Source organism: Natrix helvetica (assembly GCF_964273705.1).
Source record: "Natrix helvetica genome assembly, chromosome: 2".
NCBI lineage: Eukaryota > Metazoa > Chordata > Lepidosauria > Squamata > Natricidae > Natrix > Natrix helvetica.
The window spans coordinates 36,591,967-36,607,863 of record NC_138552.1 but is presented as its reverse complement, the minus strand read 5'-3'; the positions used below and the strand labels follow the sequence as shown (position 1 = coordinate 36,607,863).

At 37.6% G+C, this 15,897-nt stretch overlaps 1 protein-coding gene across 3 annotated transcripts in view; it reads left to right on the top strand.

Annotated features, from left to right (window-relative positions):
* The window catches only part of ARHGEF28 (Rho guanine nucleotide exchange factor 28), a 166,591-nt gene extending 152,022 nt beyond the window's left edge, over nucleotides 1-14,569 (top strand). For all 3 annotated transcript variants that reach the window (XM_081942975.1, XM_081942976.1, XM_081942977.1), the window contains one exon: nucleotides 13,121-14,569. In XM_081942975.1, coding sequence (XP_081799101.1) covers nucleotides 13,121-13,287 — 167 coding nt within the window. In that variant the 3' untranslated portion in view covers nucleotides 13,288-14,569. The remainder of the gene's footprint in view (nucleotides 1-13,120) is intronic.
* The last annotated feature ends 1,328 nt before the right edge of the window (nucleotides 14,570-15,897 follow it).

Genomic DNA, 15,897 nt, shown 5'->3' with positions numbered 1-15,897 from the left:
GCGTGCCTGACACATGCTCCGGGCATGTGCGCAGTTGCCTGTAAATAGGTCTGCACATGCGCAGAATATTACAAATGTAAAAAAAATGGCACGGTGACCGGGAAATCAGTTTGGGGGCATGGCGAGGCTGCCATCCCTACCAGTTTGGCGACCCAGTTGCAATTTCTGCTACTGGTTTGTGTGAACAGGTAGCAACCCACCTCTGATGCGCATCCGTTTCAGTACTCGGTGCCAAAAAGGTTTGGCAACACTGCCCTAAGACCTGACTGAGTTAAGAATTTTATGAAAGTATATGGAAAACAGAAAACTAGCTGCTTATTTTTCATCATGGAAAAATAAATAAACAAACAATATGCAGTGAATCCATTATATTTTCCATACAGCAATAGAATGACAGCCTGAAGTATATTTTGTCTCTGAACAAAACATAATCATTAATTGAAATTTTTTTCTACAGTTGTATTAAAATGATGTGATTCACTAAAGCGGTATTTCTCACACTTGGTGACACGAACATACGTTGACTTCATGCTGGCCAGGGAATTCTGGGAGTTGAAGTCTCAGGCATCTTAAAGGTGCCAAAATTGAGAAAACCAACACTAAAGCATACCATATCACCAATGGACAACATCTGTGATAAGAGTCCACTTGGTTACTCTTGACTATGTCAATGTATATTTGAAAGAGTTGTATAAAAAAGCAATACTAAAACTAAGTATTTATATAAAATGAAATTGTAAAGAAATGGTTAAGCATGTTTGCATAGAAATAAAGTGCATGATATAATTCTAGAGTAGAATTTATATACATAATATGAATTACGATGCTTTGTGTTTATTGTATGTTGAAAATAGTATGCAACATAATCGCTAATAATAATCTGTATCGCACCACAGAGGAAAGATTAATATTAAGCTGCAGAATCACCCTATTATATTAAACTTTTGAAAACAATTTTTTAAATGAGTAAATAAGCAAAGAAAAAAATGTACTTTGAACAGTTTGAAAAGTACAAAAGCTATTATTTATTATTTATGTTTTTATTACCAATATTTCTAGCCCCACCCCCCACCCCAATTCTGGTTCAGAGCTGAAGTATAAATTACATTTCCCCCCTAGTTTTAATAGCAATAGCACTTAGACTTATATATTGCCCTATAGTGCTTTAAACACGTTCTGGGTGGTTTTCAATGTCAGCATATTGCTTCCAACTATCTACTAAATATTCTAACACTTTATCTTCTGCCCAAATTCATGGAAAAACAATTGGCAAGATTGCAAAGTTCCTTTTCAGAAAACAACTGTTCTGTAGTGGATTGGATTTTCCTCCACTGAGAAATAAAAATATATATTTTTTCAATTGCCCCATTTCAGAAGATGAGAGCACTTAATTAACTGGGCTAGTGGCTGCAAAATTAAGCACAGTTCAAATGGTTTTTTTAAGGGTTTCCTTCTAGGCTCACAAAAAGATAAAACACTGATCAAGGGTGATTGCCAGAATATTCTCTTGGCAGTTTCTTCCCTCTCTTGGTAAATTCACAGAGATACATTTAAAAGCTCTAGGTTTCCTTTTCATTATTCCTTATTTAGAGCCCAGCTGTGTTTAATGAATTGGGAAAGAAGCAAGCCAATAAAAGGTATGTTCATGGTTAGAAGAATACAGAATGGATCATGTGTATGTGCATAATTATACTGCAAAACTTCAAAAGCTGAAAGGCAGCTTTAATTGTATGAATTTGAGAGAACAATAGAAGTGAGCCAGGAAACACCATAAGATAGAAAGGTAAGTAGTAAATGGTGGAATAAAGCCGTGTATTCTTATGGAGATCCTAATTTATTAAGTTTAGATGCTGCCCAACTCCAGAATAATGTAGTAATAATTATAAATGTATGTAACACCTGATTCCCAACAACTGATTCTGGGCCGTTCACAATATTTAAAAAAATTGAATTTAAAAGGCCAAAGTTGGCAAAAACAAAGACAAGATGGAAAACTATGGCAAATCCAGCCAAAAGCACAAATAAACATATGTTAATAAAACAACAGACTCCCTACCGCAAGGCTTGAGAGAATGGCCAGATTACAAACAACTAAGTAGATGGGAAAAGAATAAGTAGAGGATTAATACTGAAGAGGAATGAAATGCATTGCCCTAAAAACTGCACTTCATATTGATCTGACCAAGGGATATCTGTAATAGATATTCAATATGTCTCTTCTGGCATTTGATTTCTCTTAGTTCATAGAAGAACCAAGGGGCACACACTATGAGAGGCCACATAGGAACGGTCCAGGACAAGGCCCTCATCTCTTGCCCATACCAGCTACTGACTGAGGGTTTGCTTGACTACCGATCAGGTCCAAGGGAAAAACCGCAACATTTTTTTAAAATAAAGAATTTTATTGGTTTTAAAAATTTTTTGGGGAAAAGGGTAGGTGGATATACAAAAAATTTTTGGGGGGGGGGACAGCTCCATCGTGCTAGAGGTAGGAATCTCTCCAATTCTCACAATTTTTTACAGAAAAAAAAGATAAAAGATAAGCAGAAACAGCATCTTATACATTGTATCAACCATGTGTTCAATCATCTCTTTTGCCACTTTCTAATATATCAACAATTAAAATGATATTCCAGATATATTTATTTTTGTGACCTGAGTCTTTCCATTATTTTTCCCTCCCCCCTGTCCCCAGGCGGAGCCGCAGCCCCTCCCTCCTTCATGTCTTGTGTTTTGTCGCCTTTTTCACTACTTATATTTCCGTCCTCTAGGAGGGCACTATGTTTTTTAATGAAGGCCTCTGCCTCCACGACTGTGTTAATTCTAATTCTGTTTCCCTCCCAGAAGATCAGCATTCCTTCTGGCAATAACCATCTAAACCAAATTCCCTTATATAATTTCTTTGATAAGGAGGAATACTTCCTCCTCTTATCTCTTATTTTTTTCGGAATTTGCTTAACAATGGCAATTTCTTTATCTTTATACTTTAGTGGTCCCCCCCTCTGAGCCCCTAGAATCTCATCCCTCGTGGTCTTCCTAAGAAATTTAACATGTACTTCCCTTAGAACATTATGTGTTCTGGCATATGCTGAATTAATCCTATAAACCAGATCCATATCCCACCACAACTGTTCTTTATCTCTTTTAATATATTCTGCTAAAAATGTACTCCTCATATCGTTAAGATCTTCATCTTCTGTCTCCGGTAGGTTCTGGAATCTGAGAAAGAAGGACATTTTTTCAAGTTCTATCTTTGCCATAAAATTTTCCAATTCTATATTCCACTTCTGGATTGCCTTAACCTCCTCCCCCAGCCCAGCTGCGCCGTCCTCTAGCACACCAATTCTCTGTTTATTTTTTGTTATTTGTTGCTGCACACTTTTAAGCTCATCTCTAAAATCTGCTATCTCCTTTTTCAACTAATTTTGTCCCTACATAATAGCTTGAAACATTTGAGTAACAGATAAGTCTTTTGAACTCTCTCCAGTCTTTTCTTGTAAAAATTGTGAAATTTTTGTCTGTTGAATCTACTGGATGCAGTAGAAGTTGGTGCCGAGGCTGCTTTGCCTGTAGGTGGTTTTCTGGGCCTCATTGTCTAAGTTCAGAAAGAGTAAAAATCTTTTGCAAAAGAAATGGCATATGTGAAGCGCGCAACTGAGCGAGTCCGAGAAGACAGGCAAATCCAAAAGTGAAAATTAACCCTCTGTCACAGTTCCAAGCCAAGAAGTCACTCAAAAAAAAAAAAAAAAGGAAATCAAATAGTCCAAATCCAGAAAGACCACGTAATAGGAGATGCTCCAAGAGTCCTTCAGGGGGGATAATATAAAGCCAGACTTTCTTCAAAGCTAGTTTCAAACGGCAGACTTCATTTATAAGTGCGAAGAAGAAGAAGGAAGAAGGCTATCTTGGCTCCTCCTTGGGATCAGGAGCAGAACATTAAAAACTTCCATAAAACTTTCAAAACAGCTCAGCAATCAGCTCTTGCAGTTATGATATAAATCTTTTCACATAGTTCAAGTGGCTAATTCATTTTTTTGCTCTCTATCTCCATTACGAGATTGAGAGACAGTCCAAATGCCGCTTTGCCTGAGAGGGGTAGAAGAAAAAAAACAACCCCCCTCCAATCTTCCTACTTCAAACAGATTGAATCCACAACTTGTAAAAAAGCCGCTACTTGTCAGTTAAAAGCAATTAAGGAGATTGGAGCGAATTTCTCACCTCCAGCACTTCAGCCGCTGCATGTTGTTAACTCTTTCCTTCCGGAATCCATTCAGCGAAGGTGCTGTTATACATCCCCTACGCTCCCCGGCTCCTAAGGCGAAACTGAAGACCCCCTCATGGCTGCCGCCTATCCGGGGGGTTCCAGCAAGCCACCCTACGGCAGGTGGTCCCTCCAAGACCCCCTGTGCTCCTAAAAGGAGCCCACTGGAGAAGCGAACAGCGGACCAACGTCCGTCGCCTTCGGAAACCGGAAGTGATCTCAGAAAAACCGCAACATTTGAAACAGACTGATTTCACAAACCACATCTTCCTGTAGAAATAGAAACTAGAGGGATGCAAAAGTATTTTCCTGGTCCAACCATTTGCTGCACATATGCCATGAATCCACATCCTTGGATCCGAAGACCAAATGAGGCAAGGAAAAGAGAGATTGGAACTTGTACTACAATGAAGAGTATGTCTTTCTCCTCCATCCCAAATTTGGAAGAAACCAAATAATAGAAATCTCCTGAAGCATTTCAGAAGAGTATCGCAACAAATATGTTTTGAATCAACATCATAGCATTATATATTGTGATATTTTAATGATTTCCAAAACTCTGCTCTCTGTTTAGTTATAAAGATTAAAAACAAATAAGCATTGCCATATTTTCAGCTGGTGGTGCCATTTTGATTTTGCCAAACATAGATTTAGAAACATAGAAATATGAATACAATTCCTTAAACTCTTTAAAAGCATACAAATAAGTATAATGCAGATTATTTGGCCTGTAAATATAATGGGTCTATACCAGTGATGGCTAACCTTTTTGTTGTTGTATGCCGAAAGCGCGTGCATATGTGTGCATCCATAATGCAATGTGTGTGCTCCCCCATGCATATGACCCTCACACTCCCCCACCCCATGCATGCACACGATCCCCCCCATGTGCCCTGCCCCCGTACATGTGCATCAGAGGTGGGTTGCTACCGGTTCGGTCCAGTTCAACTGAACCAGTAGTGGTATTTTGGCCTGGGTCGCAGAACCGGCAGCAACCCTGGCTGGCCATGCCCCCAAACTGGTTCCCTGGTGTTTTTCAATATTTTTTCATGTTCTGCGCATGTGCAGAACAATTTATAGTTAACTGCACACAAAGCGAGCGAGCGTGCAAAAAGCGTGCGCAAAGCGAGCCAGCAGCAACCCAGCCCAATGCATGTGTTACCCCACAACATGCGCCCCACACCTGTGCATGCATGCATCACCCACATGCAGGCACATGCATCTCCTGCATGCGCACCCCCATGCATGCATGGCAGGAACCAGCTGACTGGCAGGAAGTGCACGCGCATGCGCAGTGGAGCTGAGCTGGGGTGACAGCTCGTTTGCCCGCGGAGAGGGCTCTTATGTGCCACTATGGCATGCGTGCCATAGGTTCGCCATCACAGGTCTATAGTAATGCCTGTATAGGTGGTAGAAATGGAGTGGATTTACATTTTGTTAGAAATAAATGAACTTTATTTCTATATAATAGATTGAAACAAAGTAAACTAGCGCTCTCTTGGTTTTCCATAGTACAGTAACATTTTGGTCTATATTATTTTCACCTGACTTCAAGGCTCAGATTTTGGTTTCCTTAGACCAGAATTTATCAAACTGAGCATCTTTAAGACGTGTGGACTTCAACTCCTGGAATTCATACTGGCTGAGGAACTTTGGGAATTGAAGTCGACACATGATACAATACAATACAGTACAGTACAATACAATACAATACAATACAATAGAATTGGAAGGGACCTTGGAGGTCTTCTAGTCCAACCCCCTGCCTTGGCAGGAAACCCTATACCGTTTCAGACAAATAGCTATCCAACATCTTCTTAAAGACTTCCAGTGTTGGGGCATTCACAACTTCTGGAGGCAAGCTGTTCCACTGATTAATTGTTCTAACTGTCAGGAAATTTCTCCTCAGTTCTAAGTTGCTTCTCTCCTTGATTAGTTTCCACCCATTGCTTCTTGTTCTGTCCTCAGGTGCCTTGGAGAATAGCTTGACTCCTTCTTCTTTGTGGCAACCCCTGAGATATTGGAACACTGCTATCATGTCTCCCCTAGTCCTTCTTTCTCTTAAGCTAAACATACCCAGTTCCTGCAACCGTTCTTCATATGTTTTAGTCTCCAGTCCCCTAATAATCTTTGTTGCTCTTCTCTGCCCTCTTTCTAGAGTCTCCACATCTTTTTTACATCGTGGCGATCAGAACTGATAAAATTGCTGAGGTTGAGAAACATCGCCCTAGACCTCCAGTCTAATTCTCCAGTGCATTTTACCTTACAAATTCTGTTGCTGGTTGAAATGATAGCTTGCGCTTTAATGGAAAACGTTCAGGCACAAAAACCTGAGCCGCAAAATGAATTTTCCCTGCTTTCATCTTTCTAATGTAAAGTCATAAATTGCTTTACTTGGTTTGAAGAAGATTATAATGCAGATTATGTTGATTATACAGGTAGTCCTCTATTTATGACCACAATTGAGCCCAAAATCTCTGTTGCTAAGTGATACATTTGTTCAGTGAGTTTTGCCCCATGTTAAGACCTTTCTTGCGTCGGTTATTAAGTAAATCAATTATTAAGTTAGTGACTCTGGCTTCCCCATTGATTTAGTTTGTCAGAAGGTTGAAAAGGTGATCACATGACCCCAGGACACCGCAACCGTCATAAATATGATTCAGTTGCCAAGCATATGAACTTCGATCACATGACTATGGGGATGCTGCAAAGGTCATAGGTATGAACAATGGTCCTATGTCACTTTTTCCAGTGCCGTTGTAACTTTGAACAGTCACTAAATGAACTGTTGTAAGTCAAGGACTACCTATAGTTTGTATTTTCTTGGGTCTCAATATCTTCAGAATAAAAGTACTGTATTTTGAATAACACAGCTTTGTGATGCTTTTGACTAATACAAATAGGTTTATGGAAAATCTGCTTAAATTATAAAACAAATGTCATAATAATGACAACACTTTTCTATGCAGTACTACTCAATGTTATATTACTAAGCAATTGCATTAGTATTACGTTGGTAACCAGCAGCTAAATTAGGAACATAACATGGCAAGGATAATTTTATGCAGTTTTACAATTTTTAAGTTACATTATTAAAATCCAACATAATAAAAAATGTTGCAGCTCCATAGATACTCTTGTTTAGCTGTTGGGTGCACTGTTGAGCTAAATGAAACATAAAGAACTTTCTGCATTGTAACACAATGTGTCCCTATAAGATGTGCTATAGCAAATTAAAAAATTAAAAATCTTTAAATTTCAAAACTATTTCATAAGATGTCAGAAGAATACAAAAGTTGATTTGCATACCCATAGTTTATTTAAGATGATGAATTAAAACCTATTCTGAAGATATATATCCAGAACAATATCTATTTAGTGGAATTATTCCCTGCTATATATTTGAACATTGGAGTCTAAAACTGTTTACTTTTTTTAAAGAAGACTATCACAAAGTTTTTCATTCAAAACTCTTAACTGGTTGGATCTGCAGTTTCATTTTATGGATCACATTTAGTGAATATAAATTTATTTGCAGAATATAAATATATTTGCAAAAAGTTCTGCTCTTTTGTGGTCTTGATATTATTTTTAATTTTTAACCTCCTACATACATATTATAGGTAGACAATGATAGTTAGAATTTATTAGAATGTATTAGAAATATTTATACACTTGAATAATAATTGTGTTAGATTACTGCATAGAATTGTAACTACAACTATAAAATGATATGCCTTTTATTCTTTCACATTTTTCACTTAATTTTTTTTTAAAAAAAGATTTGGGTTTGATACCTTCAGATTTTGGAGACATTGATCATAAACACTTCCTATTTATTTACAAATATGGCATAATTTTTCTTGAATCAATATCAGAAATAGATGTAAATAAACATACTTTCTGATTTTATCTGTGGCTTTTGGATATTATTTCTCCAAAATATGTTTGCCTTTGGGGCATTATGGCAGTATCGTTGTCGGCTGTTAGAGAAGATAATTACAGAAGTGGTTTCGTGCTAGCTTTTGCATTTTTTCCACAAAGCGTAGCTGTTAGCATATGAAATTTTGATTGTGGCTGTAACTGAAGAGCTGATTTCCGGTTCCTGGAAATTGGAGATCTACACAAAATGAAAATATGTTTTGGTGAAGCATTGTTTTGATTATATTGTCTCAAACAAAACAACATCTAGAGCTGTGTTTCTCAACTGTGGCAACTTGAAAACGTGTGGATTTTAATTCCCATAAAGCCACTGTAGAGAATTCTGGGAGATGAAGTCTACACATTTTAAACTTTACATTGTTGAGAAACACTGATCTAGAGGGGTCCTAGATTGCTTTTACTGAACGTAGAGGGCAAAGGTGGTGTAAAGTACCCTCTGTTTTCTCTCCAATACTGGCGGAAAGGTGTTTCCACTCTGTCCTCTGCCTTCCATCTGTCCCCAGCAAGAAATCTGGGGTCTTCCTGGTCTTTCCTTACCCACTCTTATCAGTCAACTTCAATGTACTGATGTGTGCCTGTTCCTTAGAGCAGTGGTCTCCTTAATAAAGAACAGGCTTCCAGGTACCAATGTCTGCACATGCCATCAGTAAGGAAATCCCTTATTACTGTTTCTCCTCAACCCCTTGCAGTGCTGTACATTTTTGTAGAGCCATCCACATGTCAGTCCACATCTAGAAAAAGAAACCAACTACACAAACCAAAACTTCCAACATCCATGTTTTAGTTCAGGTACAAACCGCTCAAAATAGCTATTTTTGTACATTGAATGGTATGACATTTCTCACGACATGTAAAAAGAACAATGGATTTACTCCCACTGTTGTATTTTAGCAATCAATTGTGCCATCTGGATTTGTCTCAGAACTGGGCCACTTTCAAGATGAACTTTGAAAACATGCAACAGCAGGATTTCCTGTTCCACTTTCAGAATGTTCCACTTTCAGAATGTTCCACTTTCAGAATGATGGTGTCACACATAGGAAATAATCATGCTTTTTGTAAGGGAGACTATGAAATTGTGCCTGCTTGATTAAACTAAAGCCTTTTCTCATCATTTCCTTCTACTTTCTTCTAAATTCTTTCTCATTTCTGGAACTCTCTAATACAGGGGTGTCCAAACTTGGGAACTTTAAGACTTGTGGACTTCAACTGGGGAATTCTGGGAGTTGAAGTCCACAAGTCTTAAAGTTCCCAAGTTTGGACACCCCTGTATTAGAGAGTTCCAGAAATGAGAAAGAATTTAGAAGAAAGTAGAAGGAAATGATGAGAAAAGGCTTTAGTTTAATCATGGCTGGCTGGGGAATTCTGGGAGTTGAAGTCCACAAGTCTTAAAGTTCCCAAGTTTGGACACCCCTGCTCTAATACAAGTTATTCCTTCTGCGTCTTGCTCTGATCAGAAAGGCTGATACTAATCATTGCTCAGTGGTTCCACATTTAATGACTCTTCCACTAGAATCTGTATTCCTAAACTTCCATTATTCCATATTCTGACACATAGAATGAGAATCAGTGTATCATTGCTTTCTTTGTAAGATGCTTGCTTAACCCCTTCCCTCACTCCATATTGTAAGACTGTACATTCCTAGTTCTCTTAATCTTTTCTTGTAAGGTCAGTGGCTGATGACCCCGATATTGAAATCTGTATCTTTAAAACAAACTAGGCGCATAAAAAATTGAAACAGTGCTGGAACTGCCTTTGAATCATGCATTATTCAAATAGTGCTGTCATGGCAACCCTGGAAAAGATACAGTACATGTTTTATTGGATCAGTTTTTCTGATGTGCATATACCCCATTGAGTTGCATAGAAGGTAAATACATTATATTAACAATTCATTTTAAATTTGTCCGAAAACATAATCCTGTTGGATGTTACTGTGCTTTAAAAGACAGTAATATATTTTTTATAAAGTAAATATTTTGAATACTTTGAATATACAGTATAACACATTCAAACATACTTTGCAAAATATAAATTATGGATTCTCTGAGTACAATATAAATTGTCTTGAGGCATTCACATTTCTCGGACTTCTTGTATTGGGAACTAAAAGATGACAGTGCATTTAAGAGGCTTTTCTGATCCTGCTGGCTTGTTCTCAAGAAGATTTTTGTAACCAGAAGTGAATATACATTTAGTGGCTAGCAATAAAGTGCTAGAAAGTGACATCTCCGTGGGTCAGACATATATCTGAAAAAGGTTCTTAGGCATTTGAAGCTGGTGCTCTAAATGCAAATTCAGCCTTTACTAAAAATTATTACCCTTCAGGTTTATGCTACATAGGCAGCATTTAGAAACTTAGCTTCTTTTCTGCTTGGGCATTGTAAAAAGTTGCTTATGCTTAGTCATGTAATTGGTCCATAAATTTTGAACTGTTTGTACTAAAAGCAGTTGTTAGACTCTGAGGCTAGTGTCCTTAGAAAGGTACCAACTGCTAAAAATGGTTATTCCCTTATTTCCCAGATCTTGAAACCTGCCAGAGACTGCTACCTTAAGGTCTCCTCATAAGTAACTGTTTGGAGCACTTGTGGGTGCTCTCAAGTTCTCTCCTTGTCCAGAAAGGAATTATTGAGGAACTGGTCTTCTTGCCAGATGTTCATTGTCCCACAGTCATCAGCTCCACTTTTCATGGAGCGGTCTTCAGTCTGCCATTTCTTCCCTGGAAGATCTTCTTCTCTATGGAATCTATCAGATTCACCCAAAAATATCTAGAAAGTGTAATTTATCAGTCAGCCCTGAGGTAGGGACCTCCACTGAATAGCCATATTCTCTGAAGATTGTGGGAGATGAATCTCATAGTTGTTGGGGACACAGGCTACATAAGGCTGCAATATATGTGCTGATTTACAGTGATAGTAGAATAATATTGAAGAATATTGAATATTGATTGAAGAATAATACTTTCATTTGTAGTATGTAGTATTGAATATTTGAAAGCCTGCTTAATTTCAGTGGTTTTTTAAAAAAATCCCCTTGAATTTAATAGTCACCTTTACTTTACTTTACTTTATTTCAAACTTTTATACCGCCCCCTCTCCCAAAAGGGACTTACAGTGACAGAGGAAGTGTTAAGAAAAGGTGTCCCTTGTTTTGTGTGTGTGTGTGTTTGAATCCAAAGCATTTAAATGGGGCTGAAATTTGCCCTCGTTTCAAAAAGTTAGTTTTGAACATAAACACATTCATGCTGTGCTTGTTTTTGAACATAAATACAATCATGCTGTGCTTGTAATGAAGGCATTCAGTCCTTGGGAAGACACTTCTCTGGTATACAAGCGCTCGCTCTCAGCTTGATGAACTTTAAGGATGGCGATGGGAAGGTGATGGGAGGTGAATGGTTTCCCCCTCCAAATTTTACAATATTTGTAGTTTTTTCTGTTAATTGGCTTTTAAGGAGATTCAGTTCAGTGGGTGAACAGTAGGGTCTGATTGGATTGAATCCAGAAATTGGCATTTGTAGTCTCTTTGTCTTCCAGAAATGTTCCCAGATTAGTCCCTGCACATGTTAATAAATAGAAATGCAGGTCGTTCCCATTCCAAGAATAAATGGAACCCCATGAATCAGGATTGTGAGAAACACCTGCAGTCATAACAGATACTTTGAGAAGTTTAATAATTACAGCACATTCTATTTAAAATGGAACCAGTCTGGGTAAATTTTTGCTAAAGGCACATGTAAAACAAATTAAGCAATAAGCAGCACAAGAGTTTCTGTTGCAAGTCAGCTCTTGCATTTCACTCAACTGGGCACTTGCTGGATTATCTTTTTGATTTTTAAAAAAGTTCATTAAGTATTTAATTAATGTTACTATTTTCTATTCATCTTATTGTGAGAAAAATATGAAATGGTCACACTATATGTTTCTGCAAATTTGTTACAAGGGAATCAATTCAAGAGACAGTTGCCCCAGGAAAATAAATCACACAAGTCTAAAACTGCTAGTGATTTGATTTGTTATTGTATAATTATTCCCAAAGTGGGAAGTAGACATATGTAAGATATTTTCACATGCCAAAATATATTAACATTGGATACTTCGCGCTTTGACTTGGTGGGTGATGGTTGTATTTGGTTGCCTTGTTTTAGGTAGTGAATATTCTGACCTAGGCCTCCCAATAAAGCATAAATCATACGCTTAGTCCCAAAAACCCTATTTTATTTAAACGGCTGTGAATTATGGTCATTCACAGCTCGTAATGATTCACAGTCTGTGAAGAGTCCGACAGATGTCTGCCACAGTCTTTCAAGGTAATACTGATAAGCACCCACCTTTATCTCCCTTGAAATGCTGCCAGAGACCTAATTGACAATTAGTTTTGCAAGGCCAAATAGAGCACAGAGTCAAACAGAGCTTCATGAACCAACCAGAATGAACAAATTGCTTCCTGCAAAGGCTCACGTCCATTTGCTCCTCTTTTATGTCTTATGGGAGGAGCCAATAATCTCCAAGCCTTACTCCCAAGTTGCCCCTTTTGTCTTAACTGTTCTTGTCTTCTGGCAGCTCTGTGCATGTGCACACTGGGAACAAGCTCACACTGTTCTTCTGCCTTATTGATGTCAGGCTCCAGAGGCAGCACATCACTACCAGATGACTTTGGCCCCCTCTCTGCCTCTGATGCAGAGCCCTCATCCCAACTTTCCCCAGGCTCCAGGATTGGCCCATGTTTCTCCACAACCTCCTCACTGTCCGACTCTGCTGTCAGCTCAGCAGACCACAGGCAGACCACAACAGTAAAATATCTTGAGCTTTCCCACAAAACAGCCATTAAGAAAATTCTGCAATATTATCTTTACCAGTGCTATGTGCATAGTACAAGCCAAGAAATAATTTTAACCCACCTATGCTTTTATATTCTAGATATGAACGTGTTGCAGAGCCAGTACCCAAGATTACAAGATTTTGATTCAACTCATGGCAACTTTCAGTTACTTCACCCTTCAGATGTTCTGCTTCATAATTTGCCTTGTGACATGGAACAAGATTCAGAAAGTGGTGGCATGGAAGAAAAGATTGTTTATCTCTAATTCCTCATTTGTAATATTAATACAGTAGCACTTTGAGGTAGCTTTTCTAATTGTAGTTATTCTGTATTCAAATTGCTTTGCCAGTATATTATTTATTTCAAAATATTAATTTTCCCTATCCATAGGATACAAATTAAGTTATTTTTTAAAATATACCTGTAATATTTAAATTGTGACATTTGAAACATTGATGACATCTAAAACTACTCCCGGTGTATATATGTATATATACATATGTATTTGTATGTCTGAAGTAAGATTATCAACATTGGATTAGGTTAAGTGAAAGGATTTTTTTGCTTTAGATTATGTACACTATAATTTGAGCAGCTAAAATTTAAGAATGCAACTTCAAATACAAAAAAAAAAAGCACCAAGTGATAACAAATGATGTAATTGAAAAACAGAAATAAGAACCTTGGTCTGTTGCTGTTGTACTTTCTGAATGTACCATGATGGATTTACTACAGACTTTTATAAGCATCAGTCCAATCATTACCTCAAGTTGCTTCCCTTCAGATTCATTGAACTTCAGTTCATGTAATCAACGAGTATCAGATTGAAGAAGGCATTGTTCTCAGTTACTTTCCAAGTTAAATGATCATAGCCTGTGTTTCATATTAGTTTCATAACAAGTACATAGACATGATTGTGTCCTGAAATAGTGATGAAAAGCCTAGAAAACTTTGTGCTGATAACCTAGTTTAATTCAGGTCACATGTCCCTGGCTGGGAAATCCCACCTACGCTCTTGAAATAAGACCTCTTCTGAATCACAATATCTTTTCAATTGAATTATCACACTAGGACCTCTGCCACATTATAGTTATTTTTATCTTGTTCAGTTATGAACCTTTTGATCTATAGTCTAATGTGGTCCTAATATTATATCTTAACAGCAAAGAGTTTTAGTAAATAATTAATGGCCATGTATTTGTCACTACAAGCTACATTTCTTTACTGTATCGTTCCTTAGTAGATATTTTTGTCATTTTCATCAACCATGTACAACATCTTTTGCTTTCCAGGGATCAGTTTTATGTATTGCCTTAGAATTTGTCCTTACCTATTCAGAGTGGCCTTTCATATCAAAAATAGCAAAATGCATGACATTTCTGATAGAAGACTAGGAAGTGGAATAAGAGCAAAATGCAGGATTTGTCCTATTTAAACAATAAACCACGATCCACTGATTATTTTTACATGCATGGACTGTGAATCAGTATGTATCTTTCAGAATGCAGAGCTTTGGTGCACTATAATAAATAAGGATCTTTTCTGTACATTTTGCAAATGAATTGTATACTTTTTTGAATGGAATTATTAGTTTCAATCTCCAAATGCGTATTTCTGTGTATTTATATGCACATACACAGCTGACTGTATGTATGGAATTCCCAATATGACATTGAAAAATCCCAGCTGAGCTGAATATAATTCCTAATGATCACGTGGACGCATCAATGTACTTTTATTGATGATAATCACAAAGTGGTATCCTAAAACTGGGTCTTCTGGATCTTCCTTCCTTCCTTCCTTCCTTCCTTCCTTCCTTCCTTCCTTCCTTCCTTCCTTCCTTCCTTCCTTCCTTCCTTCCTTCCTTCCTTCCTTCCACTGTCCAGTCAACAATTGCACGATTTCATAGTGGGATTGCTTGTTTATGAGTCCATCCAAAGATAGGTCAGACCTCATTTAGCTTTTTCAATAATAGCCAAAATCTGCCATAAATCAACTAACTGCAGATGGTTTCATTTACGGTTACTACAGTGGTGAGATTCTCAGTAAGGTGTTATAATTCTTGTAAGCAAAGAGGGTCTGTGTAGGCTGCCTTAGGATTCAGTCAGTAATGTTAGATAGTATTTGCCTTTTCCTCACTCCTACCATTCAATAATTCCTTCAGAGAACTCTCTGTTGCTATGAATGCTACCCCCAATTTCCCTGCCACCTCTATATGTGTTTATTGATCACTTAACTAAAATTTAATTTAAACAGAAAACCTGTAGCAATACTATATGTTGCAAACTCCTAAAAACTATGCTTCCTTGCCACTTGGTGAAAACTACATGTTTTCTGTCTCCCTCTCCTTCCTTTGTTTCAGCTATGGATGAAATGTTAATTCTGTATCTGCAGGAGTTGTTTGTCTCACTGGAAAGATGGCCTCCCAAGTGTCCCTTCTCTTAGATCCATTTGACACAGTCGAGATCTGGAAATATACCCTTGGATGCAGCTTAGTTAGCTTGCTGAATTTTCATAATTTACTGAAATGGGACATTTCACACTGCAGGCTGGAATAACACCATAGTGAATTGAAGGCTTGCTGCAAAGGGAGAGGAAGGGGCTGTTAGTTGATTCATGCAGAACTAAAATGGAGGGGGGGGGAGTAAACTTATTGACTAATGGGTTTAGGGTAGACAAAATTTGCAGATAGGCTGATTTCTCAGAGCTAGCTATTGGTGTTCTAGATTTGAGCAGTGATTAGCTGAATTTGCTCTCTGTAAATTCAAGGGCTATGCTTAGTCAGTCAAGTTCAACAGAGGGGAAGAAGATAAAATGGAGCCATTTTATTGCAAATTGGGTAAAAATATTTTGAAGTATATTAAAATGGATAATG